Source organism: Podarcis erhardii, assembly GCF_964252035.2.
Source record: "Podarcis erhardii genome assembly, chromosome: 7".
In the NCBI taxonomy this organism is placed as follows: Eukaryota; Metazoa; Chordata; class Lepidosauria; order Squamata; family Lacertidae; genus Podarcis; species Podarcis erhardii.
The window spans coordinates 20775485-20795512 of NC_138511.1; the positions used below are offsets into that span (position 1 = coordinate 20775485).

General features: G+C 48.0%; 1 protein-coding gene across 3 annotated transcripts in view; it reads left to right on the forward strand.

Annotated features, from left to right (window-relative positions):
- The window catches only part of TTLL10 (tubulin tyrosine ligase like 10), a 197881-nt gene that overhangs the window by 137470 nt on the left and 40383 nt on the right, over positions 1–20028 (forward strand). For 2 of the 3 annotated variants that reach the window (XM_081870836.1, XM_081870837.1), the window contains 3 exons: positions 15054–15201; positions 15707–15913; positions 16811–17000. The exons of the other annotated variant lie outside the window; for it this stretch is intronic. In XM_081870836.1, coding sequence (XP_081726962.1) covers positions 15054–15201; positions 15707–15913; positions 16811–17000 — 545 coding nt within the window. The remainder of the gene's footprint in view (positions 1–15053; positions 15202–15706; positions 15914–16810; positions 17001–20028) is intronic. 3 annotated transcript variants of the gene reach the window in all.

A 20028-nucleotide genomic window follows, 5' to 3' on the forward strand; every position in this document is an offset into this window, starting at 1 on the left:
TTATGAAATGCTCCAGATTGTAAAGCGAGATGGGGGGGGGGGAGAGAGAAGAGAGAAGGAGACGGCAGCTTTGCCTTCTCAATTACCATTAATTACCGCAGTTCGTATTGATGGATTGAATATTGTGCTGCCAATATTCCAGGTCCTGTTTTATCACCAAACACCACATGCCTGGGAGGGAGGTGCCTGCATCCCATCTGTTTTCTTCCTGGTTCCGCAAATCAAATGTGATTCCGTTGACTTTGGGGGCTGCTCATTTATATTCCTGAGCGTGCTGTAAAAATTGTTTGGGTTTCTTTCTCTTTTTCTTTTCATTTCTGTATATAAAACACTCCTTAGCTGTACAATTCAAATAAAATGTGACGTTCCAACTTGGTTTTCGTATTGCATTTATTTTTCAACTTTGTATTTAAAGCATTTTCTCATACAGAGAATACCCTTGCCAGATAGCTGGAATTGTACTGAACCTGCCGGTTTACTCTCAGGCGACTAATACCTGGGTCTGAAAACAGAGGAGGTTTTGCGCTTCGTCAGGAGACATTTCAAAGAATCAGGGGGTCACCCAATCTAACCTTTGCCTCTAACACAGGATCTGTTGCACAGGCGGAGCCTCGGAGTGAAGGCAGTAAGAGTGCCATTGGCAAGCAAGGTGCACCACACAGATATTCCCGTTCTGGAGGACTGCAGTACAGAGACACTACAGCGTTGGCAATCTGATTATTATTTATTACATTTATATCCCAGCCTTCCTTCAGGGAGCTCTGTGTAGCAAACTTGATTCTCCCATTCCCCATTTCGTCCTCACAGCAACCCTGTGAGGTAGGCTGGGCAGAGAGAGGAGGTTAGTTCAAGGTCACCCTGTGAGCTCCGTGGCTGAGAGGGGATTTGAACGCAGGTCCTATACCAACACTCTCTGGGAAGAGAGACTCCTGCTCCTGGTGTATCACCCAGTGGTCATCTCCTGTTGCCCTGAAAACTGCCTTCCCCCCTGGAGACCAGTAGGATACAAAACCAGTATATTAGAATATTCAGCTATAGAATATTTCCCTCGGACGTTCTCATTTCTTGGCTTTCCTAGTGAACCACCACCACCACCACCACACACCCCTGCAGTTTGCAGTGGTACAATCCACAGGAGTGGCCACGTTAAGTGCAAGGGGACAGAAACCTTTGCCATACTTTGATGCCGGAGGGGGTATTAAAAGCTTAAATGGAATTTAGCTTCCACCCCGCCGCATGTTCACGCCTGCAGCTGCTTCCTCATTCCACCGCAGCAGCCCGCGGATGCATTCATAGCCTTTTGCACAGTGGTTAAGAGAACGCATGCTTTGCACGCCAAAGCCCCCAGCGTCATTCTCTGGGTAGGGCTTGGAATTAACCCCCCCCCCAAAAAAAGAAACCTTGGAGTGCCATTGCCGGTCCATGCAGATACTGTGCTAGATGGACCAGTGGTCTGACTCGCAAATAAAAGCTGGATCCGCAGGGAAATCATTTTCAGCCCAGGTATGCTAGCTTTCCACTTGCAGAGAGATTTCTCCATAGGGAAGCATTCAAAAATGTGGTTCCCCCCACCTGGAGAAGGTCCCAGCACCAGTCGCCGGCATCTCCAGGTTAGCAAATCAGGGGTCTTCCTCATGTGCTCTCTGTAACTGAGCTATGACATGCTTTCCCAGGTGACATCCCCTTTCTTTGCCTGCCAGAAATCAAAGATTCCTCAATGCTGTGTCACCTCAGCCCAGCAACAACCACGTAACACTTAAGCCGAGCTTTATCCTCCCCGGGAAATCCAACCCCTTGCAAGGAATTGTGGGAGATGCAGTTCTCTGCCTGCAAACATTGTAAAATCCGAAGAGGGGGGGGGGCTGAAGGGAGTAGCAGTAAAGCACACGCAAACTACAGATATGTACGTTTGCTTTGCTATGCATAGACTCCAAGCCTCCGAGGACAAATATTAAGCCACTGTTACGAGGATGGTGAGCCAAGGAGAGGCTCGACAAACAGAAGGAGTCACTTTCAGTTAGAGCAGTGAGTTCTGTTTACAAGCCAACGTCTCCTTTACCTATACCCCCATCCATCGCAAACCATTCACGTCTGCAAGACACTGTGATGTGTCACACAAAGTGATGGTTAGACAAACACAGAAAGGAGGGGAGGTGTGTGTGATCTATAGAACAAGAGGGAAAGGTATACTCTGAGGACAGCAGGATGCAACTCTCTTGATATCCAGCAGCCTCATTTCCTTTCCCCGGACCTTGAGAATCCTGTTTTTCGCAAGGTCCAAATTGTGCAGGCATTGTGTATGGAATATTCTAGGTTTTTTTTAAATTAAAAGAAAGGTATGGTCTAATACATGTATACCTTGAATGTTAGATATAGATATAGAAACAGTTGCACATCATGCTAATCTCTGAGTGGTGCTTGATTCCAGGCGTTTATCCAGGGTTTGGTTTCCTTGGATTAAGGCACAGCGGAGACAGTGGCGTCCTTATGATATACTGTTTAGTAACCTGAACCTACGATGGAGGGGCTCGCAGCATTAACACCCCGAAGATCTTGCTTCTCCCATAGCTACAACCTTGGATTCAAGGGGAAATCAAGCATCCCTCTCGCTCTCTCAGACTTCTGCCTGCCTCCTGCTTTTAACCCAGCCCTCACACATCTCGAGTGCCCCTTTTGTCCTTCTAACTGCCAGCCAGTTGAGGGAGCCACCCCTTTGCCCTCTGGCACAGAACCACTTCCTTTATCATCCTAAGAACCCGTACTCAGGGCCATTATCAAGAAGCTGGACTGGCTATTCCAACAATTGTATCCTTGCTGGTTCCAGGAATTAGAAGGGACTCGGGCATAAAGCCTGACCCCTCTTCCACCTGCAAAAAAACCAAACAAAGCCTCACAACAATATATTCCGCCTTAAACCTTGGAGAGCCACTGCCAGTCAGTGTAGACAATATTGAGTGGCCTGACTTGTTATATTGCAGCTTCCTGTGTCTTAAGGGAAGGGCTGTAGCTCAGGGGTAGAGCATGTGCTTTGCATGCAGAAGGTCCCAGTTTCAATCCCCAAAATCTCCAGGTTGGGCTGGGAGAGACTCTCTGCCTGAAACCCTGGAGACTTGTCGCTGGTCAGGGAAGACCAAACTAAGCTAGATGGACCAATGATCTGTATAAGGCAGCTCCCACTGTCCCACCCACCCAAATAAGTTGTGGGGTGTCTTTTCTAAATGAGGGTCTGTTTTTGAGTACAGTGGTACCTCAGGTTACATATGCTTTAGGTTACATACACTTCAGGTTACAGACTCCGCTAACCCAGAAATAGTGCTTCAGGTTAAGAACTTTGCTTCAGGATGAGAACAGAAATCGTGCTCTGGCAGTGCAGCGGCAGGAGGAGGCCCCATTAGCTAAAGTGGTGCTTCAGGTTAAGAACAGTTTCAGGTTAAGTATGGACCTCCGGAACGAATTAAGTACTTAACCCGAGGTACCACTGGAAAGTGTTTTTGCAAGACACCTCACAAAACTCTTTATGAACCAAAGGAACCCATTTCCATGCAAGAGAAACAGCTTTCAATGTTGTCATTCTAAGGAGAATGTGGGGTCAGCTGCATATCAACTGTCACAGAGCAATGGGTCTTCCTCCCCCACCATGCAAATTTCCGAGGCATGAGCCTCCGCCAGGGGTGCCAACTTAGGTAAAATATCGGGGGGGGGGGCAGAGAAGTCCCACCCCACATAATCAATCACATGATGTGGTGTGCACACACACCCAATTTGAATGGCAATGCCAATCAACTGGGGGACAGGGCTAATATTTTTATTGAGGGGGGCCAAAGGGACCTTGCCCCCTAGGAGTAGGCTCCTGTGTCCTCCGCACCTTCTAGGGCAGCTGCAGGATTTGAACCTGCAACCTTCCGAGAGCTTACGTGACCAGAGCTGCTCAGTCACTTCTCAGAAGACAGCATCAGCTGGAGGCAAGAAGCAGAAATCCAACCGGGGGCAGGCAGGCAGCTTCAGTGATGCCAGGGTGTTGCACTGGTTGAATGACTGGCTGTTAAAAGCACAATACAGTGGTGCCTCGCAAGATGAAATTAATCCATTCCGTGAGGCTCTTCGTATAGCGGTTTTTTCGTCTTGCAAAGCAAGCCCATTGACAGTTTTGCGGATTAGCGCTATTAGCGGTTTAGCGGCTTTTAGCGATCAGCTGTTAAGCGGCTTATCAGCGGATCAGCTGATAAGCGGCTTAGCGGCTTAGGAAAAGGGGGGGAGGGGAAAAAACCCGCAGGAACTCGCAAGACATTTTCGTCTTGCGAAGCAAGCCCGTAGGGAAATTCGTTTTGCGAAGCGCCTCCAAAATGGAAAACCCTTCGTCTAGCGGGTTTTCCGTCTTGCGGGGCACCACTGTAGCTCTGTACATGTGGGTGGGAGGTGTCAAAGTTTTCACCAGTAAAACTGATTCAGATACCAAGGCAGGCAGGCGCCTTTTTCTCTGGCTGATTCCAGGTCTTGCATTCCTGGAAACAAACTAGACTCTCTCCCACGCACAACCACGCCAATTCCCAGATGCAGCTTCTCAGCCTCCCTCCTTTCCTTCTGCCTGCCTGCCCCTTCACCCACTTTGAAGAACTCTGCCCTTGCCCTTCCCTCCCCGTCGACTCCATCCCGGGTAGCGTCTTTGTTCTGGAGATCAATAGGCTTGACCCGCCTCAGTCCCAAACGTTGCCAGAAAGGCTTGGTGGGCCTTCTGTCTGAGCAGAGGAGCCCAGAGTGATGTTTCAAGCAAGTTAGACAGTCCCCAGGTCACAACCAGGTCTTTGTTGCTGGCAAGTACTTGGCAGACAGCAGAAAACGGGGGGTGGGGGTGGGATGCCCAATTTGTCTCTCCCCTGCCCCTTGCTCTTTCTTCCCCTGCTGTTTCCAAAGCAGGTGGTTTGCAAACTCATGGAAAAGCAACAGAAAATTCAATATGTCAAGGGGGGGGGGTCCTTCACCACTCTCTGTGGCACGCAAGCTTTAATCCTGTGTAATTAACCAGCTGCTGATAATAAGCACATCAAATACTGTGGTACCTCAGGTTACATACGCTTCAGGTTACAGATTCCGCTAACCCAGAAATAGTGCTTCAGGTTAAGAACTTTGCTTCAGGATAAGAACAGAAATTGTGCTCCAGCGGCGTGACGGCAGCAGAAGGCCCCATTAGCTAAAGTGGTGCTTCAGGTTAAGAACAGTTTCAGGTTAAGAACGGACCTCTGGAATGAATTAAGTACTTAACCAGAGGTACCACTGTAAGTACATTTGTATACGAAACATCCATCCACTTTATTGGTAGGTGAATTAGGTTTTTAAAAGCGCAAAGATTCACTTTCTCTCTGCACCCACCCTGGTCCTCTTTTATTGAAAATGACAGAAGAACTTGATCTCTGGAGGGCTTCCCTTTAGGAAGGGAGAGGTGAAACTTGTGAGAGGATGTCACAGTGTGGAGGTCCAATCCCAGGTGCTTGCCGGACACGACCACTTCCCATATACTCCATTCCATTATCTCTCCCCACGTGTGTGTGTGTGTGTGTGTGTGTGTGTGTGTAAAGCGAAATGTGAGTGGTTCATGTGCAGAACAGCTGGCCATTGTGCACATTCGCACCCCTTCAAGGAGCTCAAGGTGGCAGCACAGATGGTCCCCCCTCCCATTTAATCCCTGCAACAACCCTGTGAGGTAGGTTAGTCTGAGAGGCAGTGACTGCCCCAAGGACACCTAGTGAGCTTCGTGGCCAAGTGGGGGATTTGAACCCAGCCTCCCAGGTCCTAGTCCAGCACTCTAACCACTATTATGCAAAGGCAGCACTGATAGTAATAATAGTAATAATAGTAATAATAGTAATAATGGTAATAATGGTAATAATGGTAATAATAGCAATAATAGTAATAATAGTAATAATAATTTATTTATACCCCGCCCATCTGGCTGGGTTTCCCCAGTCACACTGTGCCGCTTCCAACAAAACATAAAATACAATAACTTATTAAACATTAAAAGCTTCCCTAAACAGGGCTGCCTTCAGATGTCTCCTAAAAGTTTGGTAGTTATTTTTCTCTTTGACATCTGGTGGGAGGGCGTTCCACAGGGCGGGTGCCACTACCGAGAAGGCCCTCTGCCTGGTTCCCTGTAACTTGGCTTCTCGCAGCGAGGGAACCGCCAGAAGGCCCTGGGCGCTGGACCTCAGCGTCTGGGTAGAACGATGGGGGTGGAGACGCTCCTTCAGGTATACTGGACCGAGGAAGAGAGAAGGAAGCTGGCAGGCAGGGTTACCCACTAGGTTGGTTGTAAGGAAGGAAGCAGGCAGGTGGGGACTGATTGAGTGGGAACGGAGGTTGATGGAGCAGGTTCCCATTCACCCTAATAGACTGAGAAGGTCCAGGCACAATACCTTTGCAGTTTGGCAGCAGAGCACACTCCATCTTTGCTGCGGCACACTCCCTCCCACAAATCCCAGCGTTCTCAGGACGCTTCTTGTCATCTCATTCTGCATCTTGCTTGGCAAACTGAAGGTCACCTTTCCTTAGACTTTACGCGCAGGGAATGTTCTCTGACAAGCGAAAATGAAGGACATCAGAAAAGCAGCCGCTTCAGATGCCTCCTCCGCTCAAGTCTCCTTAACCCAACGCAGTCTCTTCCATTTTCTTTCCCATTCACCCCCACCCTCGGCAAAGCCGGGTACCGGAGGACAAATAAACATCTCAGAAGCGCACTGCGGAACTCCTGAGAACAGACCAAGGCACTCTTGGTATCATCTGTGTCTTGGTTATTTCTTTCACCTGTCTTCAATCTTCAAAACGAGAGGGAGGAAATTGCCCAGAGCAGGATCTACAGGGTAAAATCTCTGTAAGAAACACCATAAAAATGTAATATTAAAAAAAGCAAAAGAGAGAAAGAAGAATCGGCTGTATATTTTGGAAAGTGGTTTGTCTTGAATGCCTGTTTCTAGTAATAGCAATAATAAATTATTTCTAACCCCCCCCCCCCCAATCTGGCTGGATTTTGGCTTCCTCTTGATATATAACATCACCAAACTCAAGAAGGTGGGGACAACCCTTTTTCTGGCAACTGGGATGCTGGCCACCATTTTGAATCAAGATGGAGGGCCCAAATGTTGCTTCACTGGGGTTTTGCCTGTGTTTTTTGTTTTGGCATAGGTTTGACCGCCTCTTGAGACATCATTGCCAAACTTGGCATCGGGGTTCCTGTGAGGTGGGGGTGGCAGTCTTCATCAATGGATGTCAGTCACCATTTTTATTCAAGATGGTGGACCAAACCATAGCTCTGTCATGACTTCACCTGTTTTTAAGCATAGGTTTGGCTCCCTCTTGAGACACCATTGCCAAACCTGACGTGGGGTGGGGTCTCTGTTGACGTTTGGATTCCAAGCGTCATTTTGAATCAATATGGCAGACCAAAACATGCCTTTGGCATGACTTTACCCATTCTTTGGCACAATGGTTCCAAACTCACAAATTACACTATCCATTAGAAGACAGTGGCTCGAGCAAAGTTTTTCTCCTTCTCTCATGACACTAGAACTCAGTGGCATCCAACAAAGCCAAGTGCTGGAAGATTCAGGAGAGATAGAAGAATCTGCTTTCCTTACACAGCTCATAGTTTAACTGTTGAGCTCATTCCTGCAGGAGGCAGTGATGGCCTGGTTTAAAAAAAGGATTACTCAAATTCAAGGCTATCAAGGGCTACTAAGCAAGATGGCTATGCTCTCACTAGGAGTTGCTGGAAACCACAGTTGGGGAGGGGGCTCAAGTGCTCTGGGTCCTGCTTTTAGCTTCCCAGAGGCGCCTAGTTGGCCACTGAGAACAGGAGGCTGGACTAGATGAGCCATTGGCCTCATCCAGCCATAGCTGTCAACTTTTCCCTTTTCTTGTGAGGAATCCTATTCGGAATAAGGGAATTTCCCTTACAAAAAGGGAAAAGTTGACAGCTATGCATCCAGCAGGCTTTGCTTATATTCTTAAATGTGATGAATTAGGAATGGCTTAAGGGCTGCAGTCAGTGTGAAGCTGGTTTGAGGAACAACACATCAAACAGTAGTATTTTACTTTATTTCTTTAAAAAAGGAGAGGATACAAAAACATTTTGGATAATGCGATTAAAACCCAGCCCTGGAAATGCTGCAAAGGAATTGTTGGGAGTGGCAGTTCAGCCACATCCAGAGGTTCCAAAGACCTATCCTATGCAATTAAATCCAGAGGTGACCTCTAGAGTGGGCCTTGACTTCTTAGGGCACCTGGGACTGCCATGCCATCTCCTTCTCCCTCCAGCACAACCTGGAGATGACACTTCCCTTTTTACACAGCTTGTTTAAGCATTAAACAGTGGCTGATGCAAGGCTGGGGTCTGGACACAGAAGAAAATCTAATATATCTTGCAGGCTTCAGGAGTCCTTACCCAGAACTCAGCAGTGGACAGAATGCAATCAAACAAGTCTGTGATCCTAAGGAAGATGCCTGGCAGGCTTCTCGCTTCAGCCTTGCTACACTGAAAGAAGTCCTGCTGTCTCCCATAAGTCTTCTTCCCCTCTGAAAGAGGCATCTATTGTTTGAATCTTTCATTCTCAGGGCACTTCAGGGCATTTCAGCCCCGCCAGGGCTTCCTGTTTTCCAGAGACAGTCCCGGAATTACAGAAGCCATCCCAGTTTCTGGTTTGATCCCGCTTTTCCTTAGGACATCTCAATTTTCCTCAGAGAAATTTGGGAGGGTATGGAGCTATGCAGCTGCTGAGCCAAGGAGATAAGTAACTACAACTTTTGGGAGATATCTGAAGGTGTTAAGGCAGTTTTTAATGTTTTATTATGCCTTTTATATATGTTGGAACCCACCCAGAGTAGCTGGGGCAACCCAGCCAGGTGGGCAGAGTATAAATAATAAAATTGTTGTTGTTGTTGTTGTTGTTGTTGTTGTGCAGTAGGACATCCATCCACACCACCCATGTAAAGGTAAAAGGACCCCTGACCATTAGGTTCAGTCGTGACCGACTCCGGGGTTGCGGCGCTCATCTCACTTTATTGGCCGAGGGAGCCGGCATACAGCTTCCGGGTCATGTGGCCAGCATGACTAAGCCGCTTCTGGTGAACCAGAGCAGCGCACGGAAACACTGTTTACCTTCCCGCCGTTGTGGTACCTATTTATCTACTTGCACTTGACGTTCTTTCAAACTGCTAGGTTGGCAGGAGCAGGGACCGAGCAACAGGAGCTCACTCCGTCGCGGGGATTCAAACCGCCGACCTTCTGATCGGCAAGTCCTAGGCTCTGTGGTTTAACCCACAGCGCCACCCGTGTCCCACACCACCCATGTAAAGAACTGTTAAAACAACTAGATACAGCCATGGATTCCCCCAGAGAGTCCTGGGGAAGGGTGCTGGGAGTTGTTGGGAGACCCACATTTCCATCCCAAAACTACAATTCCCAGAGTTCCCTAGGGAGAGGGATTTACTGTGAAACTGCTATAGGTACTGTAGCTCTTACGCTCAGGTCCTGCATACCAGTTTCCCAAAGGCATCCCAGTGGCCGTTGTGAGAACAGGATGCTGGACAAGATAAGCCACTGGCCTGATCCAGCCTTAGTACTCTTCTTATGTTCTTATGTTTGGGGCGAGTGCTTTTGAGGAGCGACTCCAGGTCCACTTCTTTTCAAGCCAGCCTCACTTCCCCTCTGCTCTTGGCTGCTGCTCTGCAAGCTGGAACCTGTCCTTTGGGCGCCTGGCGGGATCTGGAGCAATGTCAGGGAAAGGTAGGCTAACTCCACCCAAAGTTGAGGCTGGTGGGGAATGGCAGAGAGGGAGGAGGAGGAGGAATCCCCAGCTAAAGCCCATTTCCTGATTCTTTCCCTGCTAGTCATGCAGGGCTGTGGTTTTAACAGCCCCTCCCCCACCTCAAACTGATGGAGAGCGTCCTTTCTGGCACAGAGTCCTTGAGATCAGTGCAGCTGGAGCAGGAGACCAGAATCACAGAAACTTAGAGCTGGAAGGGACACCGAGGGTCATCTAGTCCAACCCCCTGCAATGCAGGAATCTCAGCTAAAGCATCCATGACAGATGGCCATCCAACCTCTGCTTGAAAACCTCCAAGGAAGGAGAGTCCGCAATCTCCCGAGGGAGACCGTTCCACGGACAAACAGCTCTTACTGGCAGGCAGAACCAACTGATTCTGGTTTTGCAGCCACCCTCCAATTCCCCCTGCTGATTTCTGCAAGGGGCAACATTGAGATTGAGGAGGAAGAAGATGGCAGGCAGGTGGACTGGGTCTAAGAGAGAAGGCAGGCAGGTGGAGGCTGAAGTCGGTGGGGCACTGCTCCATTTGCCCCAATGCACCAGCCTCCACTGCTTAAGGATGAACTTTGGAGGGGGGAGACAAGGTTGGCGTAGGGACTCAGAGGCCTGCTTTTCTTCTGGCTCCCCCCCTCCCCGCTTCGCCCTGCCTCCGCTTCCCCGCCCCTCACAGTTTCAAATATAGGCATCAGATGTTATGTACTGGTTGCTATGAAGCTACACCCCCTAGGAATATGAGTGTGGGTAGCATGCCAGGAAGCCGCGGTTGGCAGGTGACTCCCACATCAACAGAGCTACTGAGATTTTAACCTGTGGCTGCCAGGAAATGCAGGCAGGGAGAAGAACAAGAAGACAGGAACTGGCTGTGTCATGTTTTTTGTTTTGCCTTCCGCCTTCCCGTGTCACCTTCAAACACGGGATTCTGGGTTCGGGGGTTGTATCCCTCTCACTTGCCACTAACTCTGTCCCAGGGCTCCTCACAGTGGTGGCTGGTTGCACACTGGGGAAGAAGGCAGGGAGCCCGACAGTAGGTGGCGCCAGAGCCAATGAGAGGCAGAACCAATGAATTCTAGTTTTGCCCCACCCCCCACCTTCGGATTGGTTAAAGTAAGAAGCAAAGACAGGTGCAGGTTGGATGAGATTGGTGGAGTATTGCCCCATTCGGCTTAATGAACCACCCTCCTCTGGCTCTCTTAATACAAGTCTGCAGTAGGGTTACAAACAAGGTTATATACAGCTCCCTGGCAGGGCTGTTAACACAGGGCTGCACAAAGGTGCCTCTCTAATTCAAAGGAAGCAAGGGAGGGAGTGGGTAATCTGGAGGCTAGATTTCATGGGATGGTGCATGCAGTCAATTCACTGTGCTAGTGCACAGTGTAACAGTTTAGCAAATCTCTCTGTCCTTGTAGAATGGAAGGCCAGTCTTCCGCTTTCTGTAACACACTAGAAGCAAAGTAGCTTAATTCCTCTTACTGTAACACATTAGAAGCAAAGTAGCTTTTAAAAAATAATAATTAAATTGGGGAACCCTTAACTTCCACTCCTGCTTGTTAAAATCACCCCTTGCTTGCTAAAACTGGCCCCTACTGGTCAACTAAAGTAGATTAATCTCATTTAGGAGAATGGGAAAACTCTCGCTTTTGCAACTGCATTTAGTGAGGTGTTTGTGATCTTCCCAAAGGCTGTTGGACTAGATACGGTATATATCTGTCTTCTAAACTTGAGGGAGGCAGGTATATCTTATCTGTGCCCCCGGTAATTAGACCCGCACCCCATCCCCAGATGTCATGGTTTAGCCAAGTAAAAGTTGCCAACTTTCCTCCAGCTTCTGTGCTTCTAAACAGAAAAGTGTGCAGTAATAAGCAGTTATGATCAAGGATGATGGATAGCTGTCCTGGCCAGGAACAGGCAGGCCCCAGAACATGCAGAAGCCCCATGAAGGCCCTGATGAACAACGTTGTCTCATTTTGTGACACTTGAGTGCAGAAATGCAACTTCATCTTCATTCCAAAACATCTGAGAAGCACCAGGTTGAGGAATGCTGGTCTTTACCAGCTCTAAACTACAGCTAGATCCCTCTGAGTTTTGCTCTTAACAAAGCCTCAGATTTATAGTTCTTACCAGGGTGTGTGTGTGTGTGTGTGTGTGTGTGTGTGTGTATGCCTGAGCCTTAAAGGAATTGAGGGTCTTTGAGAAATGCACTCTCTGCTAATCCTCTGGCAAGGGGAGAAGGGGAACAGAGCAGCAACAGACACACACCACCATTGAATTATTGCCGTCAGATTGGTGGTTAGACAGGAGAGGGTTAATGGGACCAGAAGGCCGGCTGAAAGTTGGTCAAACCTGTCTGCTGGCTCCAACCAGGCACCTCCTATTGTTAGGTAAACTAAATACTTAGGTAACTGGCATTGTGATGCAGAACTATTTGGGGAACAGTTCTAAACAAGTAGATTCCCCCTCAGAAGAGAGAGGAAGACTTCCTTCTCCTTACTCCCAGCTAAGGATGAGGTAACCCAAGTGCAATCTGAGGCTGTCTCCTAGTAAATTTTACTGAAATTAATTAATTCAAGTTAGACATAATAGAAGCCTGCTGGATCAGGCAAATGGACCATCTAGTCTATCATTCTGTTCCCACAGCAGCCAAATTCCACACTTTAGCCAAGTACTTTCTTTTATCTGTCATGAATCCTTCAACACTCAGCTTCATTTATGCCATGCCTGTTCTATTCACTGGGTCTACTCTAAGTAGAAAACCCTCCTCATTTGCACTTCCGTGAGCCAAAATGCAACTAATCCTTCGAGATTCACCCATTTCCAAATTTTGTGGTGCAGTTCTCCAGCCAAAGGCATGGCAATATGTATCTAATATTAGGAGGAAGTGTGCCCATATATGCATCTATTCCTGAAAATAAAATGAAATGCATTCAGTTGGGGGGAAATTCCTTTGCAAAAATACACATGTTAGGAGGAGAAATGTGTGCTATAAAATGCTGATAGATTTTGTCAGGCCTTAAAAACAAAGTTCTCAAACTGACAGGGAAATGTGGCAAACTGAATTGAAGACTGGGAAAATGAGAGAAACCAAAAGAATCTGTCCATCCCTAAGTCTGAGTGAGACACAGAGAGTTAAATTTGACCTCTGGATCCACCTGGGTATCTTGATGTGGAAGCAGAGGACTTTTATCGTCTGTTGGAGAGTTTGTGCTACTTGCCTCTGCTTAACCCAGTGCTTTTTTTCTGGGGGGACGCAGGGGGACGCATACCCCTAATCATTTTATAAATCTAAGTTTGGCCTCATTGAGGGGCAGTATTTCAATATGAGAAGGAAGGTCGGTGGTTTGAATCCCCGTGACAGGGTGAGGTCCCGTTGTTTGGCCCCAGCTCCTGCCCACCTAGCAGTTCAAAAGCACGTCAAGTGCAAGTAGATATAGGTACCACTCCGGCGGGAAGGTAAACGGCATTTCTGTGTGCTGCTCTGGTTTGCCAGAAGCGGCTTAGTCAAGCTGGCCACATGACCCGGAAGCTGTACATCGGCTCCCTTGGCCAATAAAGCAAGATGAGTGCCACAACCCCAGAGTCATCCATGACTGGACCTAATGGTCAGGGGTGCCTTTACCTTTACCTTTAGGAAAATGAGAGTACCCCTAAACATTTTTTTAGAATAAAAGCACTGGCTTAACCTATATATTTGCAAACACACACAAATATTAGGAAGCACCAACAATCTCCCCAAAGACCCCCTTCCCCAACAACCAAACCCAAGTGAATACTTGGACTCCTTACCTGCTTGGAAAAGTGGGGTTGAGCATAAGAATACCGTAGTATTTTGTAGCAAGAGCAGAGCAGGTGGGAAGGAAACAGAGACGACTCTACAGTGACATCTTGTGGCCTCTGTTGAAATCAGCTTATTTGCCAGCCTGGATGGCCTTTTAGGAGATTTTCCCTTCTCCTGTATTCACATTGGCAAAGTTAAGCAGCAGCTAGTGGACATTTGCAAGGGCTTGTGCAAGAGGATGTCTCTCATTGCTCTTCAGAAATGCACAGAATTGGGTCTGAGGAAGGAGAGCCACTGCAGGTAAAAGGCAAACGTAAAGGACCCCTGGATGGTTAAGTCCAGTCGGAGGTGACTATGGGGTTACGGCACTCATCTCGCTTTACTGGCTGAGGGAGCCAGCGTTTGTCCACAGACAGCTTTCCGGGTCATGTGGCCAGCATGACTAAACCACTTCTGGCACAACGGGACACCATGATGGAAACCAGAGCGCACAGAAACACAGTTTACCTTCCCGTCACAATGGTACCTATTTATCTACTTGCACTGGTGTGCTTTCAAACTGCTAGGTTGGCAGGAGCTGGGACAGAGCACCGGGAGCTCACTCCGTAGCGGGGATTCAAATCAGCAAGCCCAAGAGGCTTAGTGGTTTAGACCACAGCACCACTCGAGTCTCTGAAGTGCAACTCCCATGCTTGGCCACAAAGGCTGGAGCTGATGGGCATTTGAGTCCAGCAGTATCATCAGGGCTACATGTAGGGACGGAGGAATCTGCCCATTTCAATTTCTCTCAGTTTCTCATTTTTTTCCAGTCTCTAGCTTGCTTTTCCCATTTCCACATAATTGGGATTTATTCACTGAATCGCAGAATTGCAGAGTTTGAAGAGACACTCTTTGAAGGGTCATCTAGCCCAACCCCCTGCAATGCAGGATTTGTGTCGGCTTAGTTGGTGCAGTCCTGACAGCGGCGGCATGTCCTTTTTTGTAATCCCAGGGGGGCTGTGTGTGTGCACCTCCCTCTTTCTCTCAAATCAGCAGGATTTCACAGGGAGCAAAGCGGCTGTTCGGTTGTTGCTAATGGAGGACTCGCTCCCGGGTCCTGGGTTCAGGAGAGCAGGGTGGGGTGGGAGTGGGGAATTTTCTTTCTTTTTAAAAGAACCCTCATGAAAATTCATTGGTAAAGCTTGCCTAATATTCACATGCTTGTATGCTGCTTTGCCTAATGGTTGCGTTTCTGGCCTGCTTGTGGACTTCCTGGAGCCAGCCAATTGCCTGCTATGGGAGGTTTGGCAAGGGAGGCCTGTGGCCTGATCCAGCAGAGCTCTCCTTGGGTTCTTTATGAGAGAGGGAGAGGAAGGAAGAGAGGCTTTAAAGGTTCTTCCCATGTCATGTACAGCAATGCGCCCCAAAGTCTGAGCAATCATTAGTTTGCTTCCATTTCACTCCCCGCTCACTTCCCTTGGTTCTAGGAGGAACTGAGGAGGGTTGCTCAGAAGAAAGTGCCTGTACCCAGAAATCTGGATCCGGATGACCAGTGGCAACTCCGGATGAAGTTTCTCGAGCAAGCGAAGAGTTACATCGGCGTGCCTTACGCAAAGAAATACCATCAAGCTGGAAGTAAGAGCCATTTGCTTTCCCAGGCGTTTTGTTTTCGAAAAGCGAGGGTTTAGGAAACTCCCTGTGACATCAAAATACTGCTGAAATAAGCAATCCCTCAGAACACTTTTCTTTCATAAGGACGTCAAAAGAGCCCTGCTGGATGAGGCCCATCTAGTCCAGCACCTTGTTCTCACAGTGGCCGACCAGATGCCTGTGGGAAACTTGCTGGATGCTGGAGTTTCTTCTTACCTGGGGTGAATCTACACGCAGGAAAAGAAACACTATAAATAAGTAAGAAATTAAATCGTTAAAGGGGGAAAAAAACACTATGGAAAATCGCTTAGAAATTATTTTGCTCTCTGGTGCCATCTGGTGTTGCATGCTGTTTCTTGAATAACGTAGCTGAGTCTGCTCATCTGTTCCCCATTGCTCATTTTCCTTCTGGACGCTTTGCTTGAGGTTGCCATTTTGCTTCAACAATATTCCACTTTCCAGCTGACCTTTGCTTCAATTTCTTCCCCAGCTCCAGAATACAACTCTCCGCTCTTCCTGGACTGCTGTGGGTTCATCCGGAGAGTAATGTGGGACCTGACAGAAGAGTTTGGCTTCTGCATGGGCTTAGGAAACCAAGCTTATCAGTATGACACTCTTCCTATTACATTACCCAGCGAGGAATATCTGAAACCAGGAGATCTCATCTTCATTTCAGGAACTTACTTTGACACACAACGTAATGTGGCCTGTGCTGTCCATCATATTCCTCTTCCTATCCTTTCCTGAATCTTCCTCCCATCCTTTTGCCTTTCTTCTTATCTCAAGCTCACCAGTTGTCGTTGGGGTTTTTTTTGGGGGGGGGGGTTCCCATGGGCACATTTCTATGTTTCAGCAGGTGATATCTGAACACTTCTGTCCCTCCCATCCCTCAGGTCAACTTCCCTGCTCCGAAAAAGAAACCGAGCAAGCAGGAGCACACACACACACACCTGGCTTTTCCGAGGGAACTGGGCAAAAGCGAGATCCAATAGACTTAATCCGAGCCTTGAGAAGCACACTGAGTTGAAAAACAAAGTGGGAAAAAGTGTCGCTCTCCAAACTTCCTCCTTCAACTCTATGTACTTTTCCAAGGGAATCGAAGGTTGTGAGGGGAGCACTGAACATCCTTGTGGGCACCAGGGGAAGGCCTTGCAAGCACGGCTGCACCCAAAAGGTGCCATGTTGGTGATATACCACATCCCCAGCAGCCATTTTATAATATGCCATAACCTCATGGCAGCCATTTTGTGATGTTCCGCATCGCCCAGGGAAGCCATTTCATGACCGCCAGCAAGCACTTCCTCAAAATTCCAAATGTGCCTGATGGCCTCAAAATCTTGGCTTCGAAATGTCTTGCCACTCCATTCAGACCCCGGTTTCTGTCTTCATCTGAATCCTTCAGCACACGCACACCCCTCATGGGACCACCTGAATCCGCTTTCTTCCTCTTCCTAGGGCAGGCGCTGAGGGGATTCTCCAGTGCCAGAATTTTGATGCATTAAGGCTCCCCTCTTCCTCACCCCCTTCCAGGTGTAGCTAAACACGCCAGTTTTCAAAGGCTGTTTCCCAAGATGTACTCCTTCCCTCTCTGCAGGAAAAAGGCAGCCCCACGACATTGTCCATGTGGAAATCTGGTTGGGGTATGGAGAGCGCAGCCTAGGGGCCAGGTGGAAACGAGGCAAGTCACAAGTCTTTGATTCCTACAAGTTTGTCTCCAGCACCTATGGGGACATGGAGTACCACTTCAAATCCATCGAAACGTGGCTCCAAGGCATCTGTGTCAGGCAAGTGTCTGCCCTGTTGAATGCTGGGAGATTCGGGGCAGGCAAAAAGGAGGACTTCTCCATGCAGCACCTAGTTAAATTATGGAACTTGCTCCTGCAGGAAGCAGCGGTGGCCACCAAGTTAATTGGCTTTAAAAGAGAGTTAGCCAATCCACAGAGAAGACTATCAGTGGCTACTAGCCATTATAACTATGTTCTACCTCTCCTGTTGAAGGCAATAGTGCTCTGAATTCCACCTGCTAGGCATTGCAAGTGGAGAGAATATTGTTGCGCTCAGGAATCACCCATCGGCTTCCCGTGACTGGACATTGCGAGAACAGATTAAATGTTTCAAATATCCCTGCACCTAGAAAAGTAGCAGGTCAAGGAAAGGCACCCTTTCAGATTGTGCAGAGAGAAGAGTGTTTCTCCCTCTCACGTAACACTTAGAAACTCCTGGACATCCAATGAAGCTGTTGGATGATTTGCAATAGATAAAACTCCTTCTTCACGCAGCATATTGTTAAACTATGGAACTCCCTCCCACAAGAGGCAGAAACGGCCACCAACTTGGATGGCTTCAAAAGAGAATTAGATAAATTCATGGAGCTACCAGTCATAGCTGTCAACGTTTCCCTTTTTTAAAGGGAAATTCCCTTATTCCGAATAGGATTCCTCGTTAGAAAAGGGGAAAGTTGGCAGCTATGCTACCACTAGCTACTAGCCATGATGTCTTTGTTCTGCCTCCAATGCCAGAGGCATCATGCCTCTGAATACCAGCTGCTGGAAATCACAAGCGGGCAGAGTTGCTGCAGCACTCACGTACAGCTCTATCAGGCTTCCCACAATGGACTCTGGTTGGCCCCTGAGAAAACTAGCTGTTCTCATCTTACAGTCTTTCAATGGGGCACTCCCAGGGTCCCCGCTGAAAATTCATCTTCTGTCCGTCATGCATGCTTAATTTGGGATGTGTGTGTTTCTTCCAAACTTCCAAAGTGATGCCTAGTTTCCAAAAGGAAGCAGCAAGTGAGGTTTGTTTCGATCGCCTCCACAGCTCTGGACTTTGCAGCCCTCCCCGGGTGTGTTTTGCCCTAACGCTCCCCGCCACCCTGCCATTGTCATTCCGTTGGCGTCGAGGACCGTATAATTTTTCATCCCCGGCGCGGCGCCTCTGGAAATGGTCGACGCCCACCATTGTCTCCCGAAACTCTCCCTCCCCCCTTTCCCTCTCCTCGCTCCTGGTCTCCGGTGCCCTGGCCTCCGCCTGCAGATTGGAAATCAAAGGTGTCATTACAATTTCAAAGGCTCTGCCTGAGCCGTGCTTTAAGCTGCTGCTGCTCAGTGGAGAAGGAACAAATGATGATCTGAAAAGCTCGGTTGCAACCCAGAAAGGCCAGTGAACCTGGTGTGCGTAATACCAGCTGCAGTTCTGCAAAAGTGCTTGCGGGCCTAGCGGAGGCTGGTGCTTAGACCAACCTCAGTCTGCCCTGAGTTGGAACCCACCTGCTGGTCTTCTTAGTCCCACTCAATCCAGAGGGTAGCCCTGTCTGTGTGCTTCCTCCTGCTCCTTAATCTCAACATTGCCACTTGTAGAACCCAGCAAGGAGGAAGATGTGGACAAGCCTAGCATTAGGCTGTTGGTCTCCCTGCCATCTTTCCTCACCAGTATACCTGAAGGAGCGTCTCCACCCTCATTGTTCTGCCCGGACACTGAGGTCCAGCGCCGAGGGCCTTCTGGCAGTTCCCTCACTGCAAGAAGCGAAGTTACAGGGAACCAGGCAGAGGGCCTTCTCGGTAGTGGCACCCGCCCTGTGGAACGCACTCCCACCAGATTTTAAAGAAATAAACAACTATCTGACTTTTAGAAGACATCTGAAGGCAGCCCTGTTTAGGGAAGTTTTTAATGCTTGATCTTTTACCGTGTTTATAATATCCTGCTGGAAGCCACCCAAAGTGACTGGGGAAACCCAGCCAGATGGGCGGGGTATAAATAATAAATTATTATTATAATATTATTATCACCAGTCTCAGTGGGCACTGAGAGGGTCTCTTGCAGTGATGCTGTTAAGGCAGGACTTTGGAACACACTCCCATGGCCCCAACTGAGGAGAATGAGTAGGGGCGCCTGCAGATGGTCCGGATTTTGCATTACGCATACAATCGCATAACTGGAAATTTGGGTTTGCAGAAGTAAAGGGGATTACAGCACCCTAGGTCAACAATTTATAATTTATTTCCTTGGTGTTGAGAATTTGGACATTTGAGGACTTGCCCTAAGGTCACATGATCCAGGCAGTTCCAGAGACCTAGACATTATTTCAGAGGCTTTGAAGAATAAAGTGGTTTCGGGCCATTCCTTGTTCCTCTAATTTGTAGACCCAGAATTGTTATATGATCTCATTAAGTGCAGGATGGGGGATGCTCTGGGTCCACACCCTGTCCTCCAGAGAGCATATCAGAATCATTATGGTATCACCATCCCACAAGCAAATCAGGTATAACTTCCCCAGAAACCAATAAGAGAGAATACTCCATCAATACCGTAGTCTAACCTCTGAATAAGCAATGTGTGCTCAATAAACAGGTCATCCAGAAGAAGGCTTCAAATGTAATAGATTTGCCACATACTGCAGTCAGAGGAAGGACTTAAGCTCTTCAGAATAAGGCCAAAGGCTCATCTAGTCTAGCATTCTCCTCTCATGGTGGTCAACCAGGTGTCCCAGTGGAAAGTCTGCGAGTAGTACCTGACTTTAGCAGTCCTCGCCCCACTTGCAGTTCCAGCAACTGGTATTATTTAGAGACAATTTGCCTCCGACAGGAAAGGTTCAACATAGCCATTGTGGCTACTAGCCATTGGAGAGTCTCCATGAATTTGACTAAGAGCTCATTCATACTTACTTTTGCTCAGGTAACAGATCTGGGCTTTCTTTTTCTTTCTTTCTTTTTATAAAAAAAATTATTGGATTTTTTTTTTTACATAAAGTACAGTAAGAATTAGGCTAATCTACAAAACAGGAATAATAATAATAATAACAATAACAATAATAAT